This window comes from Drosophila novamexicana, unplaced genomic scaffold (genome assembly GCF_003285875.2).
Source record: "Drosophila novamexicana strain 15010-1031.04,08,12 unplaced genomic scaffold, DnovRS2.1 tig00000108-arrow-pilon, whole genome shotgun sequence".
NCBI lineage: Eukaryota > Metazoa > Arthropoda > Insecta > Diptera > Drosophilidae > Drosophila > Drosophila novamexicana.
Window position 1 is genome coordinate 1369476 of NW_020824772.1, and position 24951 is coordinate 1394426.

At 42.2% G+C, this 24951-nt stretch overlaps 2 protein-coding genes and 2 non-coding genes across 7 annotated transcripts; 2 read left to right on the forward strand and 2 right to left on the reverse strand.

Moving 5' to 3' along the window:
• Positions 1–145: 145 nt before the first annotated feature.
• LOC115757707 (probable ATP-dependent RNA helicase DDX55 homolog) lies at positions 146–2210 on the reverse strand. Its single transcript, XM_030698061.1, has one exon. It carries the CDS (start codon positions 2088–2090, stop codon positions 258–260), a length of 1833 nt encoding a protein of 610 aa, XP_030553921.1. The 5' UTR covers positions 2091–2210; the 3' UTR covers positions 146–257.
• A 149-nt stretch (positions 2211–2359) lies between these two features.
• On the reverse strand, positions 2360–23688 carry LOC115757706 (myosin heavy chain 95F). Of its 4 annotated transcripts, none has more exons than XM_030698058.1 (18): positions 23367–23688; positions 8816–9010; positions 7936–8009; positions 7743–7872; positions 7516–7677; positions 7191–7453; positions 6724–7130; positions 5918–6662; positions 5429–5861; positions 5116–5357; positions 4837–5057; positions 4542–4772; positions 4088–4135; positions 3868–3912; positions 3473–3593; positions 3300–3417; positions 3130–3231; positions 2360–3068 (listed from the first exon to the last, which is right to left on the reverse strand). In XM_030698058.1, exons 2-18 carry the CDS (start codon positions 9000–9002, stop codon positions 2809–2811), a joined length of 3789 nt encoding a protein of 1262 aa, XP_030553918.1. In that variant the 5' UTR covers positions 9003–9010; positions 23367–23688; the 3' UTR covers positions 2360–2808. The 4 variants fall into 4 exon arrangements, with proteins under 4 accessions (XP_030553918.1, XP_030553920.1, XP_030553919.1 ...); XM_030698060.1 differs by lacking the exon at positions 23367–23688 and adding an exon at positions 9136–9154; XM_030698059.1 differs by lacking the exon at positions 23367–23688 and adding an exon at positions 9114–9131.
• On the forward strand, positions 9536–9619 carry Trnal-uaa. Its single transcript has one exon. It is a non-coding gene; the product is annotated as a tRNA-Leu (tRNA).
• Positions 16585–16668, forward strand: Trnal-uaa. The gene has a single exon. It is a non-coding gene; the product is annotated as a tRNA-Leu (tRNA).
• Positions 23689–24951: the final 1263 nt, after the last annotated feature.

Here is a 24951-nt window from a genome sequence, read left to right on the forward strand (position 1 = left end):
GACTCTTACGAATTGTTATACGTATGGAAGAAGGTATCTGCGACCCCACGTTCTGTATATATATGGTCTAATCAGGACGACGAGCAGACTCTGTCAGGGCTAAATCGGTTTAATATATCATACCTCCCATAGAAACAAAACAATATAAACAAATACAAAGGGTATTTAATCTTCGGCAACTGATCTCTATGGACAACAGATCTTAGATATTATTTATTATCAACATGTTTGTAAGCCTTAAGCATTAATTACACTTCTCAGTCATCGTCAACATCAATGCCCATGGCCTTGTCAAAGTCCTCATCGGTGATCTTTTTCTTTTTGAGTCGCTTGAAGAGCCGTATATCGCTGGCCAGCTCATCCAGTTCTTCCTGCGTGTATTGCTGTTTCCGCTTGCGCTGTGACCCGCCTTCGCCTGCTTCCGCTTTCCGCTTGCGCTCCTTTTTGGCCTTGCGCAGCTCCTTCTTTGACTTGGCATCCAGCTTGGCTTTCTTGGTTTGATCCCATGACTCGGTGCGTTTCATGTGCTGCTTCTGGCGACCTGGCCAACTGCCTGTCTGTTCGTACGTTTGCAACTTTTGCTTGCGCACCTGCTCCTTCTGCGCGTTCTTGTAGGTCAGCTTGGTGAGGTCGACTTCAAAGCTGGGTGCCATGAAGCCATCGCCTTGGTAGCTTTTCAGTTCCGGCATGCGAGGCAGCTGAAGCAGTCCATAGGCAGTGGCCATTTTGCCCAGATCCAGGTCCTTCAGGCGCAATATGGCACTGCACTCGTGCTTGGTGTAGGCACGCACGTGGGAGACAAAGGCTCGCATGCCCTTATCGTAGGCGCCTTTGTCAGCTTCCTGCAGTCGATGGAGTTGCTCCACTAACGGCTTTAACTCCGTTTCCTGTGGCGCAACACATTCTTCTTGGAGCTCGCTCAGATCGACCTTTTGATTCAGTTTAAGGAACTGAATGTATGCATCCTCGGTTGGCAGCAAAAATACCAAAGCATTTCCCTCGTTGCCCTGCCGAGCGGTGCGTCCAACACGGTGCACAAAACTGGAGGCATTGGACGGCGGATCCCACTGCACCACCCAATCAATTTCGGGCACATCCAGACCACGCGCCAACACATCTGTGCACAGCAGCACCGCTTGTGACTCGCTGCGGAAACGCTCCACTACGCTGGCACGTTTGTTCTTCATCTTCCCGTGAATACCTAGCACACTGCGCTCTGGCAGCAACGGCGGCAGCATCTCCGCCCAGTACTCAACGCAGGCGCATGTGGGAAAGAAGACCATTACTTTGCCGAAGCTGGAGGTGGGCGAGCGTAGAAATTGCAACAAGGCCAGAAACTTTTGCTCTGGTTGCACAATTTTATAGAAATTTTGAAGCCGCGCCGGAGTGTTGACCGAGGCCTTCTCCTTCACAGAGACTAACACTGGATTACGCAGGCCAGCACGTATTAAATCTGTTACTTCGGTGGTCTGTGTGGCCGAGAAGAGACCTGTGCGTCGCTGCCGCGGCAGATAGCCCAATATGTTATTTACGCTTGTCTTGAAGCCCAAATCCAGCAGACGGTCTGCTTCGTCGAGCACCAGGAACTCCAGACTTTTGACACGTGCTGCCAAATTTAAATCATCGCCTTTACGTTGAAACAAATCCTCAAGGCGACCGGGCGTGCACACCAGTATGCAAGGCGTCTGTTGCTTCAATGCGGCAATGTCCTCCTCAATGCTATTGCCGCCAACGATTAGCTGCTGATTCAAGTGCTCCAGCTCATCGTGAGCCAGAAACTGCGCCAACACCTCTGAGATTTGGCGTGCCAGCTCACGTGTGGGCGAAATTATGAGTGCACCGATTTCCTTTGCGCCCCAGGGCGTCTCCTTGTGTCGACGCTGCAGAATCTCCAGCAGAGGCACAAGAAATGCCAACGTTTTGCCACTGCCTGTAACAGCCTCGGCGGAGACATCTTTGCGTGCCAGCAGCAGTGGAATTGCTGCTGTTTGCACAGGTGTCATTAGCTCAAAGCCAAACTCCTGTAGAACCTCCAGCACTGGCTCGGAAAGCGGCGGTTTGTCCAGAGAGCTCCATGTTTTTCGTGACATCGTTGTAAACAAACACACGTGCAGCGAAGTTGCCACCTGACTCAGAACATTCACAGCTACTGTGAACTGTTATCGAAAGTTATCGGACAAGGGGCAACAGCTGATGCAAACTCAAATTTGCGTTTTCCGTTAAAATTCAAATAAAATCTTTGTATATTTACATATACTGTGTCAAACTTTGTAATGTACTTATGGGTACATCTGCCTTGGAAAACAAAAAGAAAAAACAAAATATTTCGAGCATTGAATGTTTAATTTAAAATACTGTAAAATATACGCAGTTATATTTAAATACATATTTTAATAGAATTTCATTAAACACTAAATACAACTTGCCGTTTCCTTTTTAAATCGTATTACACATTTACTTAACTAATTGAAAAAATACGCATGTATATGGAATACATATAGATGAACGCGTACAGCTGGCGCTCAATTGGCGATTAAAACGCAATCCGTATGCTATTGAAATGTATATAGTTGAAGAAAAAAACTGTTCACATTTATAATTTATGTTTTATCTTTTTTTAAGCATAAATTTTTGGACGTGGTTTTTATCAAAAGTTTTGGAAAAATATTTATGGAATTTTGTATCGACTGCTAATTTTGACCCGTCGTCCAGGACCAATGATCAAACGGCGAACTTGTTTGTTAGTCTGCATTTGTTTCTATCGTTTCGTCACGTGCACAATTAATGAATGTCTATAGCTGATTGTGTTTAAATGCCTGCTCCATTCGGCTTAGCACCAAGGCTCTTGTAGGGCCTGCCCCCGTTGCGCTCCCATTCGCGATTGAATTCATGGTCAAGTATTTCGGCACCGCGCTTGCGCGTCAGGCCCGTCTCCTCCAGGCTCAGCTCACACATTTGCATGTCGTCTGTGCCGGCAACCAGCAAAATGGGCGGCTTATCCGCATGCAGCTCCATTTGCCGTGCAATCCACTGCCCATCAAAGTGTGCATACCACAAGCCACGTTTAGCTAAAGTAGAAGCCAATACGAGATTAAATAAAAACCCAGACGAGAGCATTCATGCACTTACTATTATCGGGCGCATTGGCTCGCATAAAGGGTATGCGGAAATAGCGATGCTGAGCCGACACAATTTCCTGTATGGGCTGCACAATGGGCGGCTGTTTAAAAGCTGCAATAAATATATAAGCATATATATTTCTTATACGTATTACGAGTTCATTAATATGCCGCACTAACCGGCCTCCATGACGCTTCGCGGTGCACGTTCATTCTCATCCATGGTAGTGCGCTTGCGATTCTTTGCCTTCCAGGCGTGATACACCTTCAAGCGGCGATGGAACTCCTGGCGACAGGCCTGCAATAATACCAGGGATTAGCAAATGATGTTAGCTTTAAAGAACCGAAATTACCTCAAGCAATTCAATATCACAGGACGTGTTGATGGCATCACGCAGTTCCGAGTACTTCCATTTGGACAGGTCGTACTTCTGTTTGCCAAGTGCTTGTTGCTGAGCGCGCACGTTCTCCGATCTAATGAATGCAACAGTATTAATAAATATATAATAGTCCCTTTATATACGAAAAGCATTCGAAATGCTTACGAAAAGTGAGTTATTGATGGGTTTTTATGCTTATTACGTTTACAAAAGGGTTTTTAAAAATGGTTAAATAATTCTACAACTAATGGCCAATTTATTTATACAGTATTACAGATCTATTAGTGTGAATGATAGTCGCATACTTTACATAGAGGTGTTAGTAATTTGTTAAATATAAAAAGTTTTCAAAACCAGCACCAACTCACTTATTTAAATATCGCGAAGCAATGTTTGACACAACTTGTGAAAAACTTGTTCATCAAATACATTATATAGAAAAGTAAAGTAGAAGTAAAGAAAATTTTTTTCGTTTTTTTTTTTAAAATTTAGAATCCAATTAGTTTGTGTAAAAGCGTTTTCAGAAAGCAAGAGAACATAATTTTTATTTTATAAAACAAAGAACATAATTCATAAAGCGTGCTATACCTGATCAGTTTGTTGGAACCCACGGGAGACGCGTCACTGAGACCACCACTGTGTTTTGTTGGTTGTTTTTGTTTGGTTTGTGTAGGGGTGTGGTTTGTGTGGAAGAGAAGGCGTGTAGGGGATGGGAAAAAGTTGGTGAGTTTCTTATTCATCAATTATCAATACATATTTAATTATAATAACTATGCTAATTTAGCTAGTATGTACAAACGAAATACGGAACTAGCTTTGGTAATCAATATATCGGAGATATCCTACTTATATAAACAGACTCTTGTGGAACGCTAACTGGGCTTGCGAAAGTGACCTTACATACTTATGAATATTTTCTTACAATAAAAATAATTCGCTGTTCACCAGCACCGTATTTACAAGTAAATGCTGCAAGGGCCTAATCCTATTCCCTATACTAAAATTCTGCTCAATTTGTGCGTCTTTTGGTTGGGTAACATACTTGCGTATGACAGGTGGACTATCCTCCACCTGACCGTTGGATTCGCTGGCTAGGCGTAGAGCCAATTCGTGATCGCGTCGTTCCTGTTCGAGCTGCTGTCGATACTTGGCATCGTCCTTGGCTTCTTTTTCCATCTGTGCCTGCAGTACCAGGGCAGCGCGTCGATCCTCCTCCTCCTGACGCAGACGCTGTGCCTCGGCCGCCTTGCGTCTGGTCTCCATTTCGGCTTTGCTGTGTATTGAGACACTTGGTAAGTAAAATGCATTGGATAAAAAAGCTTAGAGCCAATACTAACAGTCGTTTGTTTTCAGCCTCGTCTCGCAGACGTTGTTCATCTGCCTCCTTGGCACGACGTTCCGCCTCCAGGGATTCTTGAATTTTGCGCAGGCGTTCCTGCTCCTCGGCCTGCTGTTGCTCCTTCAACTTGCCGTTCAAATCGACGGTCAGCTTATTCATATTGGCCATGACCACTGTGTACATGGAGTCGATTTCGCGTTGGGTGATACGAGGATTTTGCTGTGGGAAGCGGGAGATCAGTACACAAAAAGCCTAAGTAACTGGCATTGAAATGAACCTTTATCTTTTGAATGGCATCATCAATCTGCCTGTAAATATCGTTCACGCCGCCGACGATCTCGTCGCGTCCAAGCTTCAGACCGCTGGCTATTTCGATGGTCTTCAACGTATTGGTGCGTATCTTGTTGATCTTGGCAATGCCCTGGTAGCGTGGACGATGATGCTTCCGTGCCAAAAAGCCGCGGGCAATGCGCTGCGCGGTCAACACGCACTTGTTGCGATAGATGATGCGATTGCGTACTGAGATGGAGAAAATGTATAGAAGCGAAAATCAACAAGGGGAAAATCTCTATGAAAACTAAATAACTCACGTTTAATGACGCAAAGTGCGCCCAGCGTAGACTTGACCCAGCGCGAGCGGATCAGCCATTTCTTCACCTTGGCCACAATGGCCAGCATATTCTCCGGATCGGATCGCATAATCCGATCAAACTCCACAAATTTGCCTGGTCGAAAGAACACCTTGGTAATGCCAAACTTAAAGTCCTTTGCGCTCAAATTGAGCGATTGGAACATGGCCTCGCAGAAGGTGCGTGCCGGCAGTGAAACCAGCTCCGGCGGCAGCACGGACTTGTACATGCTGTAAAGATCGGCAAAGAGCACACGCGACGGAAATCCATGCTCCATAAGCTCGAGCACTGATATGGTACCGGAGCACTTGAGCTGTGCAAGCGCCAGGGAGCCCTCGAACTGGCGATCAACCATTTTGCTGTTGGGCTTGATGCAGCGTATGAAATTGGTACCCTGTGGTTGCAAATAAATAAATAAGCTGACAATTGGATTTGTAGTTCACCACTCACATTCTGCTCGAGTTTTTCCATTAGTTCGCCCAGCTGCGTCTTGAACTTGGAGCCAACGGATATGAAGTTTAGCTTGCCGCGCACAGAGGTGTTGCTGCCCGATGGGAAAAGCAGCTTGAGCAGCGGATTTTCGCACTCCTGCACCAGGCCCTCAAGCGAGGCGTGCAATGCATCGTTATTCTTCTCAATGAACTGTTCCGTGTTGTAGCAAACGGCGCCAGCGAAATGACGCACCAGAAAACCCTCCTCATCGCGCAGCGTGCGATGCGCTTTAAGGCGCGAGGAGCGCGGCAGTCCAAGGCGATAATGGTTCGCCCAAGACTTGTGCACCTCCGCGGTGAAGTGCGAGGGCGAGGACTTGGGCAGTTTGGACTCCTCGTCCAACAGTGTAAAAATGCCATTCGACTTGGCCTCGATCAGCTCAATGATGTCCTGATTGTCCGTGAAGGTGATCTCCGGCACATTGAGGCCCTCGCGCTTATACAGCTCCTGTTCATTCTTCAAAATGTTGTCGTTAAAGAACTTTTGCAGCTTCTCGTTGCAGTAGTTGATGCAAAATTGTTCAAACGAGTTGACCGTGAAATACTCAAAGCCGGCAATATCCAGGACACCAATGTAAAAGTTAGATGCCTGGAAGGGAATGCCCTGATTGATCAAAGCCACAATCCGATCGAAGAGGCGACTGTAAATGGCCTTGGCCAAGGCATCGCGTGCGTTGCTCGCCTCGTAGATCTTCAGAGGAACCCTAAAAATGAGACGTAAATGTTGAAAACCCAAATGAATTGGATGAACTGCAGCTAACTTACATGATTACCGTGCCCTTGAAGCCACCGCCCTTGCTCTGCATGACGCGCGACACCAGAGCCGTGCGCAGCTCAGTCTGATCTACGCCCAGCAGGCCGCTTGTAATAGACAGTGATTGCTCCGATGACTCCGACACCTGACAGCCTCCACGCACATCGTCGGGTATCTCCTCAAAGTTGATGTTGCCCAAATGCAGCACGGCAGCCACCAGCGTGTAAATGCCCATTTTGTCCTTGTCGGAGAGACCTAATCGGCCCAAGGCTTCGTCCAGATTTTGAAAGTGCTGGTAATCATCGATAATTGGATCCTTGAGCGGGCCCTTCTTTTGATGGCTCGTCGACTTTTGGGTGTCTGGTATGAGCTGTTCGGTCTTGGCATTGGCAAAGTACTGCGTGCAACCGGAAAGGTACTGCAAAGCAGAGCAATTAACATGAGAAGTGGACCTACAATTTGCTGTTCAAAGACATACGCGATAGTCATCCGGCTTGCCTAGGTTAAGCTTGTCCCGCAGCTGTTGTGGTGCGCCGGCTAGCAGCATGTAGAACACATGATAGTTACGCTCCTCAGCGCTCTGCGTGCAAATGCGACTCTTCTCTAGCAAATAGTGGGAGATATATCCACCCACCACCTGGCACTTGGCATCGTAGTGCACCTCAATGAACTTGCCAAAACGCGATGAGTTATTGTTGCGTGTGGTCTTGGCATTGCCAAAGGCTTCCAGCACGGGATTGGCTAATCAACAATAATAGCAGATGATTATTATACATATTTCTAAAGGAAGACTGGGCACATACCATCTAGTATTTTGGTCTCTATGGGACCGGCACTGTCGTGCGAGTAGCATAGATATTTGAGCAAATATTTGGTCGACTCCGTTTTGCCAGCACCCGATTCGCCGGAGACAATGATGGACTGCGACAGCTTGTAGACGCGCATGTCACGAATGGCCTTGTCCGCTGTTTGAAGGAGAGAATCAAGGCCTTAAGCTCTGAACATCTGCTCCCGGGATCAAAAGACTTACCAATGGCAAACACATGCGGTGGCAGCTCGCCCAAGGAGCGTCCATTGTACTTCTTGATGGTAGTGGGCCCATACAGCTCCTTGATCTCACGGTACGGATTGACGGCAATGAGTATGTTAGCCACATAGGTCTGCAAAAAGGAATTACTGATTTAGCAATATGTACAGGTTACTCATTTGGTCGGTTAACTCACGTAAATCTTGTCTTTGTAGTAACGTGTTTTAAGATTGTCCAGAAATGTGGCCTCGTTCAGCAGCATAAGCTCACCTGCAAATTGGAGTAAGTATTGTTATTATTCTTGTATTTTCTGTTGCAAGTTAACTTTCACCCCGTTGCGCGCCGTGGGTCGGGGGTTATGTTTAAGTGCTTTACCGCTCTCAACTGTTTCACGGAAGCGTAGCTAACGATCACAGCAAGATTTTAATGCCTTGTGTGCCAGAGCTACACTAAAGTTTTACGATCTTGCCCAGAAGTGGAGCATCAAACAACACGTGAGATTGCTCTAGCTGTAAGTTGAACAATTACCATGAACATACAACTATCTTAACTGATCAGTAAGCTCATGAGTTTAGATTTCTCCTAAAGACAGTTTGGTTTATCTGGTTCTGCTTGGTATAGTCAGAAAAGTGACTGTGCGCTTTCCATTCATTTCTTCAGATGAAGTGGATATATACATATACATATAAATATACTTATATCTATACGCACATCCCAGCTTGTAATTTGATCTATCTAGAAATTGTAGATGTTCTTCTGCCGTTTAAAATGGCTTAGATAAGATTTGGTTAGATTAATATCTGCCGGAAATAGCTGACAGATCTTTAACTTTTACCACAGCACCTGCATAATATATGCGTTTCGTGGCGCGATTCTCGTATAAAATATCCAATTTTTTTCTATACTTTATATAACCGCGTTCTATTCACAAACACAAGCAACACAATAGATAAAGGCCCGAAAGCTTAAATACAAACACACACGCGCACACCACAAATACTCGAGTATATGTTTGTATGTGTTTTTGGTAATCATATAGACTCTATTTAATAGAGTATTGTATTTGCAATACTTACAGTTATCATCGTGATCCTGTGGTCCATCACATGAGGAGTGTATGTCATCGTGGTGACACGTACGCTTGGGGAATTTGCGATCGATGGGCGTGACCTCAAACTCCTTGGCGCCGATTTCAGTGATGCGACCCTGAATATAACCATCCACGGGATCCCTAACCCAAACTAGCTGGGTGTCCTCCAACATTTTGCGCACTGCAATTGAATAAAACCGAGTTAAATCATTTAGTGTGTATTTAGTATTACCAACTAATTAGCTACGGATTTTCTATAATAATCAAAATGAAAATCTTATCACCGTCGCCGTCACCGACACTAACACGGTTGAACAGGTAATAGACGGCGGCGGCCAACAACGCTCTGACTGTGAGCCGCGTCGTCAGAGTTCACAAAAGCAACTGAGCAGGCAACTGTCGATCGCAACCAGGTGGGCCGCGAGCGCTAGAGATGAGCGTGCTTCGTATCGAAGGGAGTGTCACGAGTGCTTACCGATTTGAGAAGATTGTAAAATCGAATTTGCAGCAGTTCATTTAGGGCTCGAAAGGTGTAAAATATATTACTAACAAAAATAAATGTAGAGTAATTGAAAATAAAAATAACGTTTAGGAATATGCTGAGCATATTTTACTTTATTTTATGATATACTGTTCCCATTTTCACATCAAACCTAACTACTAAAAAATACAATTTATTTGGCTTTTGGCTATCCGTTTTCAACAAGTCAGGTTGGCCGAGCGGTCTAAGGCGCCAGATTTAAGCTCTGGTTCTCGAAAGGGAGCGTGGGTTCGAACCCCACACCTGACAAGCTGGAAAATTTCCTTTTCCTTTTTTTTTTTCAAACAAAACAAAATAAGTACGTTTTCCGCCCGCATAGGAAAATCATTTTGTGGAACAATTCGAATGCCGACTAGAAGATACAGCTGATGGCTTATATATTATAACCTATTATACACTACAGGTACACGAATTAATATTCAACTACCATCTTATTGATATATATGTATAATAATAAAGCGCATGAAAATTTTCTTGTCACGCACACATCACTAGCAAAGCGCTGATCGATGTTTTGCTCTCTCCCACTGTTGCTCTCTGTCCATGCCTAGAAAATGCGAGTTACAGTCATTAAGGTCGTTTTGACGCTCTGCCGCCAGTCGCTAGCCGGGTCGGGCCGGTGTTTTATGGCAGTTCTTGTTGAGCAATTCTCAGCTATTAAACTTTACCTGTCCCGTCAATCCCTCTCTCTTTCTCTCTCTCTCTCTCTCTCTCTCTCCCCCTTTCTATGTTTTGCAGCTCTTCAACCCACCCGCTGCGCTGCGCTCTATCTTCTTGTTACTCTTGGCTTTTGTTCTTTGTTCGCTGACGTTGTTGTCGCCTTGTGGCAATTTCTGTTTCTTTTCCTATTTCGCTTCAATTTTTTATATTTTGTATGTTTGTCTGTTTGCTAGGTTACCTTTCTTGGTCATGCGTTGACTCACGGGCGTTGTGCCGTTGATAAGCACGGCTCCGCCAACCGTGTAGGTGTTGACAAATCAAGAGAGAGAGAACCCCTCCCACCTCTTCATCCCACTAACAATGCCGGCCCTGTTATGGCCGAGAGTTGTTTGACAATTCGCATATAAACAAATAACTAAGTACTGTATATGCGATGTCAAACCGCAAATCTCTCGCTTACAGCAACCGCTAGATGTCGCCCTCAGTCGCTCGTTTGCGTCCCAATCCCAGTAGATGGCAGGAGGGGGCTTGGTTTAGGGGGGTAAGACAATGACGTTGGGAATTATTTTAGCTACAACGTCAAGGTGAAATTCATTTATTTAGTTCGCTGGGTTAATGGTGCATGGCTCGGTTGGGCTCGGCTTTGGCTCGGGTCCGCGCACTCAATTAGTGTCAGGTTTAGGTGGTTCTCATTTCAGTGGGTTTCCGTAGAACAATGCAAATCATTTTGCCCATTTCTGGAGAGCGCAAAACAATGACAACAACGGGGCATAGCTCTCTTCCCGCATAAATTAAGATACAAAATTTGCCAAAGTGCTAAATTATTAAATGATTGCTAAACGAGTTTTTATTTGTTTTGTTTGATGCATAGAGACGGGTTCTTTTTTTTTCGGGCGGGAAAGAGATTAGGCTGAACAGCTTGTCGTGGGTGTATTTTGAAAATATAATTGCAATGTTGTAGAGATAGCTTTGTGATTTTATTGTGGGTAGAAAGAAGTATTTCCGAAACTTTAAAACGCATGTGAAAGGCACTCGTAGCATATTATTCGAATGACTCAGAGCTTGACCTATTCTATGCACGTTTCGAACTCCAGTTCTTATCAAAACAAAAGGCGCGAGTTCTCCGAATGGAGAGCGTCACGAATTTCTATATGATATCTCAACGCTTTCAGCATTAAGATATCAATGATTTATAGCTATTCGGCTCTATTTCTATTTTATTTCTTTTTTCTCAGCTTAATTGTCAAACAGAGCCATCCAGAATTAATCGGGCTGGTCCATTAACTGCAATTGATCCATCATAATTAGCCCAGTTTGTGAAAAGAAAGTGGAACTTGGCCTATGCACATGGCTGGAAATCGCTTTATAATGTGCAAGGCAAATTAACAACAATTTTTCAGGCAATTTAACATAATCTTGATTATGCAGGGAGTGAAAGAAAAAATAAACTCAGTTGCAATATGCAATTTAAAATACCCTGTAATGCGCGAGTCATACATAGCTAGAGTATATGTTAATCTAGTTGGGTATTCTGTGGAATTACTTGAAATCGGATTTGCCAAAATAAAAAATAAAATAGCAATAACAAATCTACCTTATCTTGAAAATAATATTTAATTTTTTGCTTATGCTCCGGCTAGAACTCTAGCTCACATTTAAGTTTTCATCAGGCAACTTGTCATTTGATTACAGGGTATGCGCATAGTCACACAGCCCATGCCTCTATCGTTCCTGCCTTGATTTTTTTGTATGCATGTCAGCAACGGCAATGATGACGCCTTGGAGTAGTTGCCTCTGTGCCCACAATTTGTCTGCCCAAGTGGCATCTTTGCACTGCTCTCTGCATGAGACGTCGGCATAAATTGCAAATTGCGCAAAAACAAAATAAAATGAAGTTGCCTATGAGGAGCAGGGCGAGCGTGTGTGTGTGTGAGAGATGAATGCCACATTTGATGGCCGTTTACGTAGACACGAAGTTGCCGAGTTGCATTCTGACAGGGATTGCATTGCATAGCCAAAGAAAGAAGTGGAAATGGGAGACAATCTTTGTGCAAGTCTCAGAGTCTCAGAGACGACGAGCAGAAGCAGCCAAGTGTGGCAGCAGCTACAAAAAATAACAGCCAGTACAGCTATCTTTGGCACACCGACGATTAAATACCCTTGTAAATATAAGAAGGAGCAGGGTAAAATTATCGTTCCTGTGGTTGCTCTATGATACCATGGTCCGGTCCGGCCAACTTCCGCATATGTGCTGCTCGAATAAGAAGGACCTACAGGAGTCAGATCTGACTATATCGATACGGCAGCTAAAAGTGATCAAGAATCGTTGCTTATAATTCTCAAGTGGTTAAAGCCTCGAATCTCAAATCGCACCCTTGGTGCGCATACCTTGTTGCTGTTGATGGTTATGATGGACCCCGATGCGTCGATCAAGAATATACATATATACCTTATGTACACGTCTTTGCCTATGCGTTACATGCCTCGCAAGAAAATTATAATAACCTTTTACCATAGTATAAAAACATAAGCGTCTTGATGACGGAGGAAATGCTTGAGGGCGACATTGACAATGGCCAAGAGACAGGCGGCAAAGGTGCGCCACCTGGGAAACACACATAGACCGGCGGAGGTGGAGGCTTCAGCACAGAGAAAAAGCAAAGTCATGTTTAAGCACAGTGTAGAAGACGGCAAAGGCTTATGAAATGTGAAGCCGCGGCCTTTGTGCACAGTAAATGAATGGCACCTGCATCGGGCTGCCGCTGACTGTGTGTATAGCTAACAGGCTTATTTTGGCACGGCTGGGCTGCTTTCTTGACCGGGTCGTATGCGTAACCCGAGCACCTGCACTGACTTTTTGACCAGCCAAAGAGTCCAATTAGCCAGGTCGCAGCCGGAGAGGGCAGACGCGCCTCTGTGATTTGTGGCCTGTTTATGCATAGTGTACTTTTTGTTTTTGCTTTTTTTTTTTTGCCTGTGCGGTGATATCATCGGCACAATGTTTATCGTCTCGCCCTTTTCCGGCAGCCCACCCACCCACGAATCTAGTGAATCAGCCCTGGTTGCGTGCCTAGTCCGCCGTGCTAGTCACTTATTACTGTAATTGAAAGCACGGCCATTTGCTTAAGCATTAGCCAAAGTGCTGCGTAGAAGTGCATGGGATTTACTTTTGTCTATGATTGCAGCGACAAACCCAAGTCGCAGATCGTTGCTTTTGTCATAAATAAATCGTTTTGTTTTAATCGGTTCCAAATCGTTCACAGCAGGTAACCCCATTCCTTTATATCAATCTACGGCCAATGCACCTGATGATAGGTTTTATCTGTCCGCTGTCAAAAGAAATCAATTGTGAAATGTCAATAAAAATGTTCTCGGCTTCAATATGTTTGTTTTTTTCTGGTCATTCTGAGCAATACGTTTTGTATATTAGAGTCTAAAGACCATGCCAACCCAGCAAATATTTGCGTTGTTTAAAGTTGTACAAAATTATTTTCAAACAGCAAAAAAAAAAAAAACAAGTATTTTATACAAACGAAATATGGTTCGGTTGAAGCTTAAGATTGGCTGATCTTTATCTGACAAATCCGCTAAAGGTTGGGTTCATTCAAAATTAAAATTCCGTTTTTGAATCGATTTGGTGGAGATAAAGATACATGTTACTTCCAAGAATTTCAACATTTTCAAAAAATATTAAGTAAAAATAAAATCGAAACTTGTTATGCAACTTGTTATCCAAATAACCAAAAACTTAATTCTCCACCTATGAGATCTATACATTATAGTAGTATTCCGTCGTAGAAGTATTGGCAGAATAGATAAGCTCACAATTGCCGATTTGGTGAAGGTTCTCTTAGCTCGATCTATAGTTTCTATGACAGGTATATAATATATCCGTCCGATTATACCGATTCCGATACATGAATAGCCTGAAGCGAATTGGCAAAACTAGCTCAAGTTGTAACTAGATATATCTAAGACTGAGAGACCGTTTTGCAGACGAACCAAATTATCGACTTAGATCGGTATATCATTTATAATGCTTCCAATTTAAAAATAACTAAATTTGAATTTGACAACAATTCTATCTTATAGATATATTTAATCGTACGTATTCAATCCCATAAATAAAGCTGTCAGTATAATTTTCCGGGAACTTTTGTTTCTTTGATAACTCGTCTGGGCCAACAATGTGCGATAGCTCCTTATGAGCGCCAATCAATTATTAGCTAAAAATTAATTGCAACAAACACAGACATTATGACCAATTGGTAGCAGATAAGATTACGTCTAATGAAAGTTGCGGCAATTAATTGCAAAATTTATAAAACTCACCAGAGTTGGGGTCATGCTGCGCCTTGTTATTGGTATAGAAATCCATGTTGTGAGCTTAGTTTCTGTGTGTGTGTGAGTGTGTGTGTGTGTGTATTAGTATGGACTAATGAGTTAATTGCAGTGCAATGCACCAAGGTTGAGGGTTGAGTCAGCAGGCAAGAAGTAACGCACGGGGGTGCTGCTGCAGTTGAGTGCACTTTGAACTAAGCTAAGTATGTGTACGAGGGGGTTGACCTGGGTCTGAAACCGTTCTGTGTGTGAGCGCTTGTGTGTGTGTGTGTGTGTGTGTGTGTGTGTGTGTGTGTGTGTGTGTGAGTGTATTATTGTTATTATTATGCTTGAGCCTGGCAGCTGCTTCCCTGTTTGATTTTCACTATCGATTAAACACTTTTCACTCGCTTTGGCTTACACTTTCGCACATTTGGCCTGCTTGACTGTTGGATAATTTCACAGCTATTACCCAAACGAGAATACGTTTTCGCTTTTCTCGCTGGATTTTCACATCAATTACAATGCATTAATTGAATTTTCCTGGCGGCCAGCCAGCATATGGAAAAGTGTGAAACTTTATTGCACAATTTACTGCAGTTGCTGACCTACATTACGCGCCAAGCGATATCATCGACAACAGATGAGCTGGAGATTGAGAAATGGGGATAATATGCATAAATGTATATCTGGCAAAAAGTTTCGTGTTTTCGTGTACGTGTTGACTGCATTCGATGTATCTGGATCTTATTATGGTCGTTGCTTTTATTGTTGTTGTTGTTGTTGTTGCTGCAGTTTTCACCCAGTAACCGAGTTCTTTGGCAACCCCGCCCCGACAACGAATGACCCGCAAAGGAAGCACGTGCGTTGCGACTGCAATCGACGAGCTCACGAATTGCACTGATGCGTCTGCGGATTCTGTGTGGAAACGGAGCAGGATGTTCGTTTACGACTTTCGGGGTTGTTGTTGCGCATCGCATATCGTAAACGATAAACGGCAGCGTTCGGCGTTAACTGCGCCGAATCCGCAATTGCCGTGTGTGTGTGTGCGTGTGCCAGTGTGTGCTTGTGGGTGGCACAGTAATAATTCCATTTGCGTGCTAGAGCCGGGCAAATTGACAGTGAAGTCCGCAAGAGTTCTGTTTATGATCCAATTCAAGCCACAAACAATGGCAAAAATTGTAACACTTCGCTGAAGTGCGACTGGAGTCGCCACCAGGAAGCTATCGCAACTGCAAACGGAGACGGACAAAGGCCAAACACACACACACACATACACACAATCACAAATGCAATGACAGTGCCGCTTGGCATGACATAACAACTTCCGGTATAATTTACGCGGCGCCCCCGCTGGCTGTTTATTTCATTGCAATGCTTCAAATTGAGTTATTCACAGGCGCAACAGCTGCTTGAGAGATGCCCTTCGTTGTCGAACTTTAACTGCATTTATATTTAAAGCTAAGACGCGAAAGGTACTTTACGAAAGCTTTGAAAATTTAACGGTAAATAAGCATAAGATATCACCCAGCAGATGCATCTTAACGCCCTATAAACAAAAAGCCAAAGCTTTAAAAAAGCTTTATATTTGAAAGCAACAATTGAACAGGCGGCAATTATACATGCAGCACGCGAGAGAGAGAAAGAGAGAGAGAGAGATACGAAGAGCGCGTCGTGCTCTGCGCTGTGACAAACGTATGTGTCGTGAGGGTTGACTCCCGCTGTGTCAGAGGGAAAAATAAAGCATTTTATGCCTGTCAGCTGTCTGCTGTTTTTATTTTTTTTTTATCAACCTACTTGCATATGGGTACAAGTGTGTATATACAAAAACGAAAAAGTACAAAAACGATTTTATTGCGCGAGCGCGATATAAAAATAGCCAAACGCTGTTTGTACTAGCTATTCATGTACAGAAGGCAATGTACAAGTGCTAGTATGAAATTGTTTTGCATTAATTGAGAAATATTATTTAACTAAATAAACTTTTTATTTATTGTTAAGCAATAAACAAGCATACTAAATACCACAAAATTCATCCACCATAAAACAATATCAATGCTTAGAGGAAACATACATTTGGTCTGCAACATTCTCGCACACACATAAATTAATACTCACCCTCAGTGAGGTATGTGTCTGTGTGAGAAACAAAAATACAAATGTATACGTGAAAATTGTTAGCCAATGTTCACAACGTTGCTTATGTAGCACGTTTAGAGCAACTCGTCCAACAAGTCAGGTTGGCCGAGCGGTCTAAGGCGCCAGATTTAAGCTCTGGTTCTCGAGAGAGAGCGTGGGTTCGAACCCCACACCTGACAAGCTGGAAAATTTACTTTTTGTATTTTTTTTAACAAAATAAAATAAACACATTTTCATCTCGCATACGAAAAATGTTTGTAGAACAATTTGGAATGCCCGAGAGGATACTATTGAAGGTATACATATTATGCGTGTATTCACCTAAAGATGCTGATAAAAAAATATATGGTTGAAGCTTTTTGGTGCCGTTTCTAGCTACCAAGAAATATTTATTTAATTTACAAATCATTTCCTCAGGTGACTCATAAAAGATTATTCATGGCCTGGCTGCAATTGCAGTTGTAACTGTGCTGTGATAGCCCTTAATGGAAGTTAGTCTACCATTGCGAGCGCTACGCACCTTCCGGTTAGCCAAAGGCTCAACACCGAGCCCAGATTCAAAAGCCAAAGCCGAAGCCAAAGGGCCAGCAAGTGCCGTTGACTCTAAATAATTAATAATCATGTTGTTCGTTATGTGTCTATTGTTTTGGCGTGTGCTTTGTTATGCATTCTGTTGCATTGCGCAACGTGCCAGCAACAACAAAACATGGTTAAAAATATGTATAACGGCCCAACAGTTGGGCTAGCTAGATGGGCCGAATGGTAAAATATGTATATACATAAGCACATTTGTTACGCCAATGGGTAATCAATTTGTCAAGCGGCAGTCTATGGTGTCGAATTTGCTATCAATCTTCAAAGATTGAAAGATGTCTGATGCAACTGTGAATGAATTCTGATCAATCTGATAGCTATATAGATTTATTGGTTTGATCGAAAATTTGACTTTTATCGAAGCAATCAACGAGTTGAAAGCATGTGGGTTTTTCTTTCAATAATATTGTATACCCTTGTGGAGGGTGTTAGAGTTTTGTAATGGTATATGTGATGCATAGAAGAAGACATCTTCGACCCAATAAAGTATATATATTCCTGATCAGCTTCAACAGTCGGGTTCATAAAGCTATGTCCAATTATCCGTCTGTTCGTTTCTCCCAAAACTTGTTTATTTATCCAGATATTTTGAACAAATCCGTAATTTACTAGCTTAATTATATAGTTAGAAGCATAGGAAAAACTTTACACTTTACTCAAAAATCTGTAATGTTGCAGGGCAAATGCTTATAAGGGCATTAAGTCTTAGCCGTACTTTCTTGTTTGATTTACATGAACAGCCAATTCTCAAATTGATTTTCTATAAAACGTGACAATTGTTGCAAAACTGGCGTATTTTGTCTTCCTCTTTCATTGCACTGTTTTGGCCCATATGCAACCCTACCCTACTTATTCGCATTGAGGTTTTCAACTCGCGACATTTCCTCGTATATATACATATGTAGAAACATTGCATGCAAACAACAAAAAGCCAAACAATTGCCATAATTTCATAACCCAGAGCTAACCAAGCTCGTTTCCCATTCTTCAGCGTTGAAAATAACAATTTTGAATTGCTTGTGGCATAAAAAACAGAGCAGCGAAGACAGCCGAGTCGACAAAAAAACAAATTGTGTAATAATTGCGACATTTTCTGCAGGTAAAAGCCATAAAGCAATGGAAGCAGGCAACTGTGACGTCACAAGGTAAACAATAAATTACAGAACTAGTATATTAGCACAGTTAGGCAAACGAAGGAAAGAATTTCATTGGAATCCTATCACGTTTGGTGTGCTGAAGCGCGACAAACAAGAACTCTTTTGAGTGCGAATGCTAATGCTATTGGCCAAGAAATGGCTGGGCTTAAAACAAGTTTCAGCCTTAATGGTCAGTGCCACGTTTCTGCGTTTCAATATCAAGTTCAACCAGTCGGACTCGGTGGCAGCAGCAGCAGCAGCAGCAGCAGGCTCGGCCCAGGGACGCTAACGGTGCCAATGTCCATGTGGCTTTTGCGACAGGTTCCCGATTCGAACGCGGGGGCCCACCAGAACCGTGGCAAACAGCAGCCGCAGCAGTCCACATGCAACTGCGCATATCAGTTGCACGGATTTTCGCAATGGTGGCAAGTGGCAACCAGTTCAACTTGTTTTCCAGCACTGTTGCAGCTGCCCCGGCCAAATGCAGCACAAAAATAACAATAATAAGAAATAATAAAAAGCGAATAGAAAGAAAGAATAGCTGCAGAAAAAAGCACTGCCAGCATTGATGAGTCATGCGGCTAACTAGCCCCAAGTTTTTCGGTTTCGGAAAAACTCACAAAAGCTATCTTCGAAAAAGGCCAGAGCGAATGAGAGGAAATGCTCGAAAAGCAATTACATTTGCAACAATAGCAGCAGCAGCAGCTGTTAAATTTATGGCTCAAACGTCACAGGAACATGATTTCAGCCACGCACGGGTTCAGGCTGGCAGCGGAGCTAGAGTTCACTGTACCGTAAAGCAACGAACAAAATGCTGCGCATGCGGCACAGCTCAGCTACCAAAACGAGTTGAGTTTTGGCTTCGAGGTTTTTAGCTTTGGTTTTTATATCGAGGGTATTCTAATTTAGTCACGATTTGACCAACGCAGGGAAATATCAGCAGCCGAATGGTCTGTCCGTCAAACTAGTCTCTCAGATTTAAAGATATCGCTACATAGGCCCCTTTTACTGTTACAGGCAGTATATTAATATGGTTATTAGCAGTATCTGTCCACTATATCTTAAGCTGCAATATGAACGATCAGTCAGTTCTTGTCACTAAATTGATCATTTGTTAGTTCAACCATGCTAAAGAAGCAAAATCTTATCAAGAACACTCCAATTTTTTTAGAAAAAACTTGGGAATAAACGTTTTTATGAAAAACTCTTTTCTTAGAGAATATTTAGTGAAAATTCTGATGGCCGGACAACGATCCTCAGGTACATTTTGGCCGCTTTAAAGGGACATTCTCCTCACAGGAGTGTTTGCTTAAAAGAGTTCTTACTGTATCCATACCCAGCCGTTGTTCAATTCACTGCTCTGCTAAGATATCTGAAAAAACCCATATTGAGCGACATTTTCTCGGCTTAAGAGGTGCATCCACCTTTTTGAGTGTTATTTAGGAGAGTTCTCACAGTATCTTGGCCCTACCCAGCTCTTGTGATCTTCATTATTCTCCTAAGATATCCGACATATCGTATGTGACTACAACGATCTATAGGTAAATTTTGTCCGGCTAACAGGAGATTTATTGCTGTATCTAGTCCATACCCAGCTCTTGTGATCTTCACTATTCTCCTAAGATATCGAACCTGACTGCTATATCATATGGCTCTTTTATGAACAATCGCTCAAAGCCTAAGATAGCTTTGTTTTTTTTTTGACCAACATGCAGGTCGAAAGCTCCAAATATTGATATCTAACTTGATCTTGGAGCACACCAACCTTTCCCAGTTCAACGACTCGCCTGCAAATTGGAGTTTGATTTTCAAGTTTGGCCAAAGATTTGTATTTTCGCTGCTAAACTTCGCGCAAGTGGAACCAATTAATGCAGACGCTGAGCGTAAAAAAATAATAAAACAAAAACAAAAATGGGGTGAAAAACAGGAAAAGCCAGCAATAAACAATTGAAAAGTGAAACAATTAATGCTCGCCATTTCCTACTACAGCTCCCATTTACAGTAACATGAATTTCCATCGAACTGCAGCAGGCATGAAGACAACAACAACAACAACAACAACAACTAAAACAACAACAACAGCTGCCGAGGGGCATCAGCTCCCAGGGGGTAGTCCACGCCATATGCTGACGGATTCACTGGAGCCCCATCACACATGCATTTGTCTTGCTGCAGCACAACATATGCTCACAGATTTTCCATATGTTTTGCTGAGATTCATTTGATCCTCCCCCCTAGACACTCCATTACTCAAACGTGACGCATTTGGCTGTCACAAATCGCGGCCTCCACAAATTGGCAAGTGCACTTCTGAAACGCACTAAGTACGTAAATAAACAAATGCTCTGCATTTATCATTTATTGCGATAGCTTCTTTCTTTTTGCTTTACGCAGCTAGCCAAACAAAAAGGGAAGAAAGTGTTTACTTTTTGCAAGCTGGTACGCAGCTCACAAAGTGCCTTTAAAAACGTATTTATTGTCTTTATTTGCAAAAAACTAAAATGTGTATAAGATCTATATAAACAAATTAAAGGTTCATGAAATTTTGTGAATTTTACCTTAACTCGAAAATCATACAATTTTATTCTTAATGTTTAAATACTCAAGCAAACCTTTTATTAATCAGTTATCTTCAGCTAGTTAGTTTTTTAAAGAATACTTTTCAGTACTTCCTTAAACACACTTAGATAAACTAAACGCGTTTAGGGCCATTTTTATTTTGGGCATGTGTGAGAACATGTGAGCTGCATACAGAGCTATGTATTTGTTCTTGCCAATCAACCTGTTATCATTTCATTAATCTTATCTTCTTATCTAGCATGGTGCAGCTGTCAGTGAGACGGTCGTACACAAAATCAAGATACTGATATTTGTGAATATGGAAAAAAAAGACAACTAGTGCAGAAACATAAATGGACATATGGGAAAATGAAATGCAAGTATTTCGTAGCTCGTCAAAATTTCAATTCTATAAAATATAATAATCCAGAAATTATACGATATAGATATAGAATTTTAAAAACTGCAACTATTGGCTTAGAAAAACCATAAAAATTTTGATTTTCTGTTAATTTCATCTTTTTTTTTTCAGAAAATTTAATATTTATTTTCTACTGACTCTGAATAAGCTTTAAAACTAACCCACAAAAGTTAATGTGAATTAACTTGATTAATTTATAATCCCACCCATATTTTCAGATATGCCGTTACATTTTGCGATATCAAAATAAAAAAGTGGTAAATGGAAATTGCGATACATCTCAGTTAAGCTTAAGTCATTTCGGAAGTTTGTTTTGATATAATCGAAAGATAAACAAACAAGAAAAATATATGTAAGACAGGCATATGTAGGTTTATGCTAATCCCAGTGTCTAAGAAACAAAGGCAGCAATTAATCCAGCAACTTTCACTGTGACCTACAGCTGTTTCTCTCTTATTATATGCAAATTTCCTAACGCACAAGCGCACTTTAGATGCTCTTGAATGGGGCGTTGTTCGGTTAACGAGCATCTCTCACGGAGCTAACCCTATTGTTGTCTGGCCAACATTTATTCGTTTTTTTTTTTTTTTTTGGGCAGAGGAAGTTGGCCAGCTGTCGGGCTTGACAAAGGACGTGTATCGCAACAATTGGCGATCACATTTTGAGAACGAATCGTCGTGTCAGTTCTGTGGCGCGTGCACAGCGCTGCTCGATCAGCGGGCGGCTACTCGAGGGGTGACACGGCGAACAATGAACTTTTTGGCCAGATATGAAACCAAAAATATAGAATACAAAAAAAAATTGTTATTGTCGTACAGCTAAACCCGTTAATTGGCTTTCAGAATGCAAGTTCTGCAAATGTGTTTACACCAGAGCTGTCGAATATATAAATAGCTGTGTGTCTCCGTGCTGGAGTTGAGCGTGCTTCGTGTTTTGATTCGTGACACGATCCAACACAACGTGTTTAAATTTCGTGCACCTCTGTGGCCACATTTGCGGAATATTTGATGGAAATCAACATAAAAAGTTAAATAAATGTTTATTATACAGTGTCTTTAAAAACAATTAATATTATAGCTCTAAGAAAAACAATTATTTTCTCACTCGCCCATACGATACGCGCCCATCTCTAATTAGTAATGTAAAATGTGCGTGTATTAGTGCGCGCACTGCTGAGCCTGCGCATCTGTGTGCCGCGTGTGTGTACCTTTGGGAGAGGACGCATGTGTGTGTGTGTGTGAGAGAGAGAAAGGGCGACAGAGAGCGAAGCCTTTGTTTGTGATGGATTAACAGGGAAACGCGCATGCGCTAGGAGCTTGTCACGTCTTTAGTTTCCATTTTCAGGGAACGTAATTAAATAGCAAAATGTGCCTGGCATCAGTAAGCGACTCGGCTGAACATTTGCTCCTTCAGCCTGGGGGGCTTCAGACGCTCATTTCCGCACTCAATTAAAATGACCCTGGACAATGTCTTACGTTTTCATATAATGACTGCGCCGGCGTCAATACAAATCTATCTTTCGAGTTTTGAGTCTTTTGCTCTGCCTTTTGACTTTACATTCTATATATAGCATATGTGTCTGTGTGCGTGTGTGTGTGTGTGCGGGTGAGACAGCTGCTGCTGCGGTTGGTGGTGTCTTTGTTGACATTAAACGTCGTTTCACCCCCGCGAGGATGTCGCGTCTGCGCCCTCTTTTCCAATCGATTCAGGGTCACGTTTTGTGCAGCAGTCGGCGTTTTCGTTTTTGCCTATCTGCTGCAACCAAAACGCCAACGCAACAGAAAACAAGAGGCTCTAGTCGGGAGTGTGCGACCAGCGAATACCCTGTACCCAGCGCTATGTATATGTAAGTCGATTTTATTGGTTAATGGAGCAAAGGTCAAAACTAAATCTAATCTAATCTGAGGGTGATCCTTGAGAACTATTATTCCGGCTGCTGATGCTGATTGATACAATTTATAAGGTTGAAGTTGGTTATATTTCCGCATGTTACATATGTACATATGTACCAAGCTATTAACTCATTTTCAATGCGTACAGGGTATACAAAACGGCAACAAACAAATACGAACAGAAACGAAGCAAACCAAACTCAAGCTCATAGTTTGGAACTCGGCCAAAAGGGCAAATATGAGTTATTGTTGTTGTTGTAATCCGTTGCGCTTACCTGTTGCTGTTTTTATTGCTGCTGCTTCCGCTGCTGCGCCGTTGTGGAGCGTTTAGCCGGTGTCTTTTCTTTATATTTGATTTCAGGTTCGCTCGTTTTGTTTGTTTTGCCCGTTTTCCGTTTTGGCAAAATATTAAACACAATCGAACCGAATGCTTACGAACAAATTTGGATAAAAACACGCGCCAATTTCCGTTTTTTGGCTTCTATTAATTTGTTTTGCCAGTTGGCAGTGTGATGTGCTGCAGAAGGCGAAAATGCCCTCGTACACAATTTTGTGTTGACGTATTTAAATGGAGTGTTTTGTTTATTAAGTAAATCTCATGTGATCTCGTATTTAATTGCGCTGAGTGCGCGCACCGACCGCAGCGTCCGATGTTAATCTTTCGACTGCCCGCGATGTCCAATTCGACATATCGTTATCGGTACCAAACTCAAAATGGCATGCATACATCGATAGCACGATAATGCATACGATATTTTCATGACAGTGCTGCAACATTTTGAAGAATGTTGCGCAACATTTCCATAGCCGCATGCTGAGTAGCTTAGAAATATGAACGCCGCCGCTCTTTTGCATGGTTTTTTGTGTTGCTTCCATAAATGATGCTAGCGACATTTTAGATTGCATAGATACATTTATGGTGAGCAACAATCGACGTGATGCCGATAAGAGTGTGCGATATCTTTAATCTACAGGCATTTGCGCGGTAAATCGAAATTTGAATTGTAAATGTAGCCAGCCTACTTCGTCATGTTTAATCTCTTATGACATCAAGCAATGTTTATTAATTGCTTTCTGTAGCAAATTTATAGCTGGTAATTGATTGTAATATTTTTTTAAATAATTTTCTCAAGTCTAGGGTCCACTTAACATGAATTTCAATACAGTTTGACATGCATTAGACATAATAGTGGAGTTTTAGCAATCGCAATCCCTGAAAGGCTGCAATGAAAACAACGATTTGTTTAACCAGCTTGAATTCTTTGACTTGTATCTAGTTTTAAATGGCAATGGCAAGTTTTTTTTTGCTTTAATCTCAAATGTAACTCTGTCTCGCATTGAAATGCAGTTCTTGAGTTTACAAATCTGCATTGGCCAATGCTTACAAGACTTAGGCCAACCACTTGGCCATCAATCATGCCACTTTTTGTTGAAAATTCGGGGCGCACGAGCAATTGATGAATTTTAGATTTTTTACAAAGTTGCCCTCAATTGGAATTTTGCGGCTTGCGGACGCTGAGAGATTTGTTTCGCCCGTAAACATTGCTCTTAATGGATTAATTAGCTACAATATTTCTCAGCTGCTTTCATCTCCGAAAATAAATAAACATACAGAAATACATTTCTCTTCCAAGCTGATTCGGTAATACGTAATAAAATAATTGGTTTATCGTTCAAAGTAATTAAATAAAATGTAATTTCGGTTTTTTTGTACTTTTTTCTGTTAAAGCTTTGATTACATAAATGTGGTATAAGATCGGGACTATCTGTGCTCGATGATAACCTTTAAGGTATATTATGACTCTTTTACTCAAACCCAAATCGAATCGAATTGCAGTTTCAGCATTTTCTGGAACTCCC

Bases quoted from the DNA above. Each gene is read 5' to 3' on its own strand.
- LOC115757707 (XM_030698061.1), bottom strand. From the start codon at position 2,090: ATGTCACGAAAAACATGGAGCTCTCTGGACAAACCGCCGCTTTCCGAG.
- LOC115757706 (XM_030698058.1), bottom strand. From the start codon at position 9,002: ATGTTGGAGGACACCCAGCTAGTTTGGGTTAGGGATCCCGTGGATGGT. The intron at 7,454-7,515 runs GTATGTGCCCAG...ATTGTTGATTAG, and splicing joins AGAGACCAAAATACTAGATG to CCAATCCCGTGCTGGAAGCC. The intron at 3,232-3,299 runs GTTAGTGCGGCA...TATTTATTGCAG, and splicing joins GCGAAGCGTCATGGAGGCCG to CTTTTAAACAGCCGCCCATT.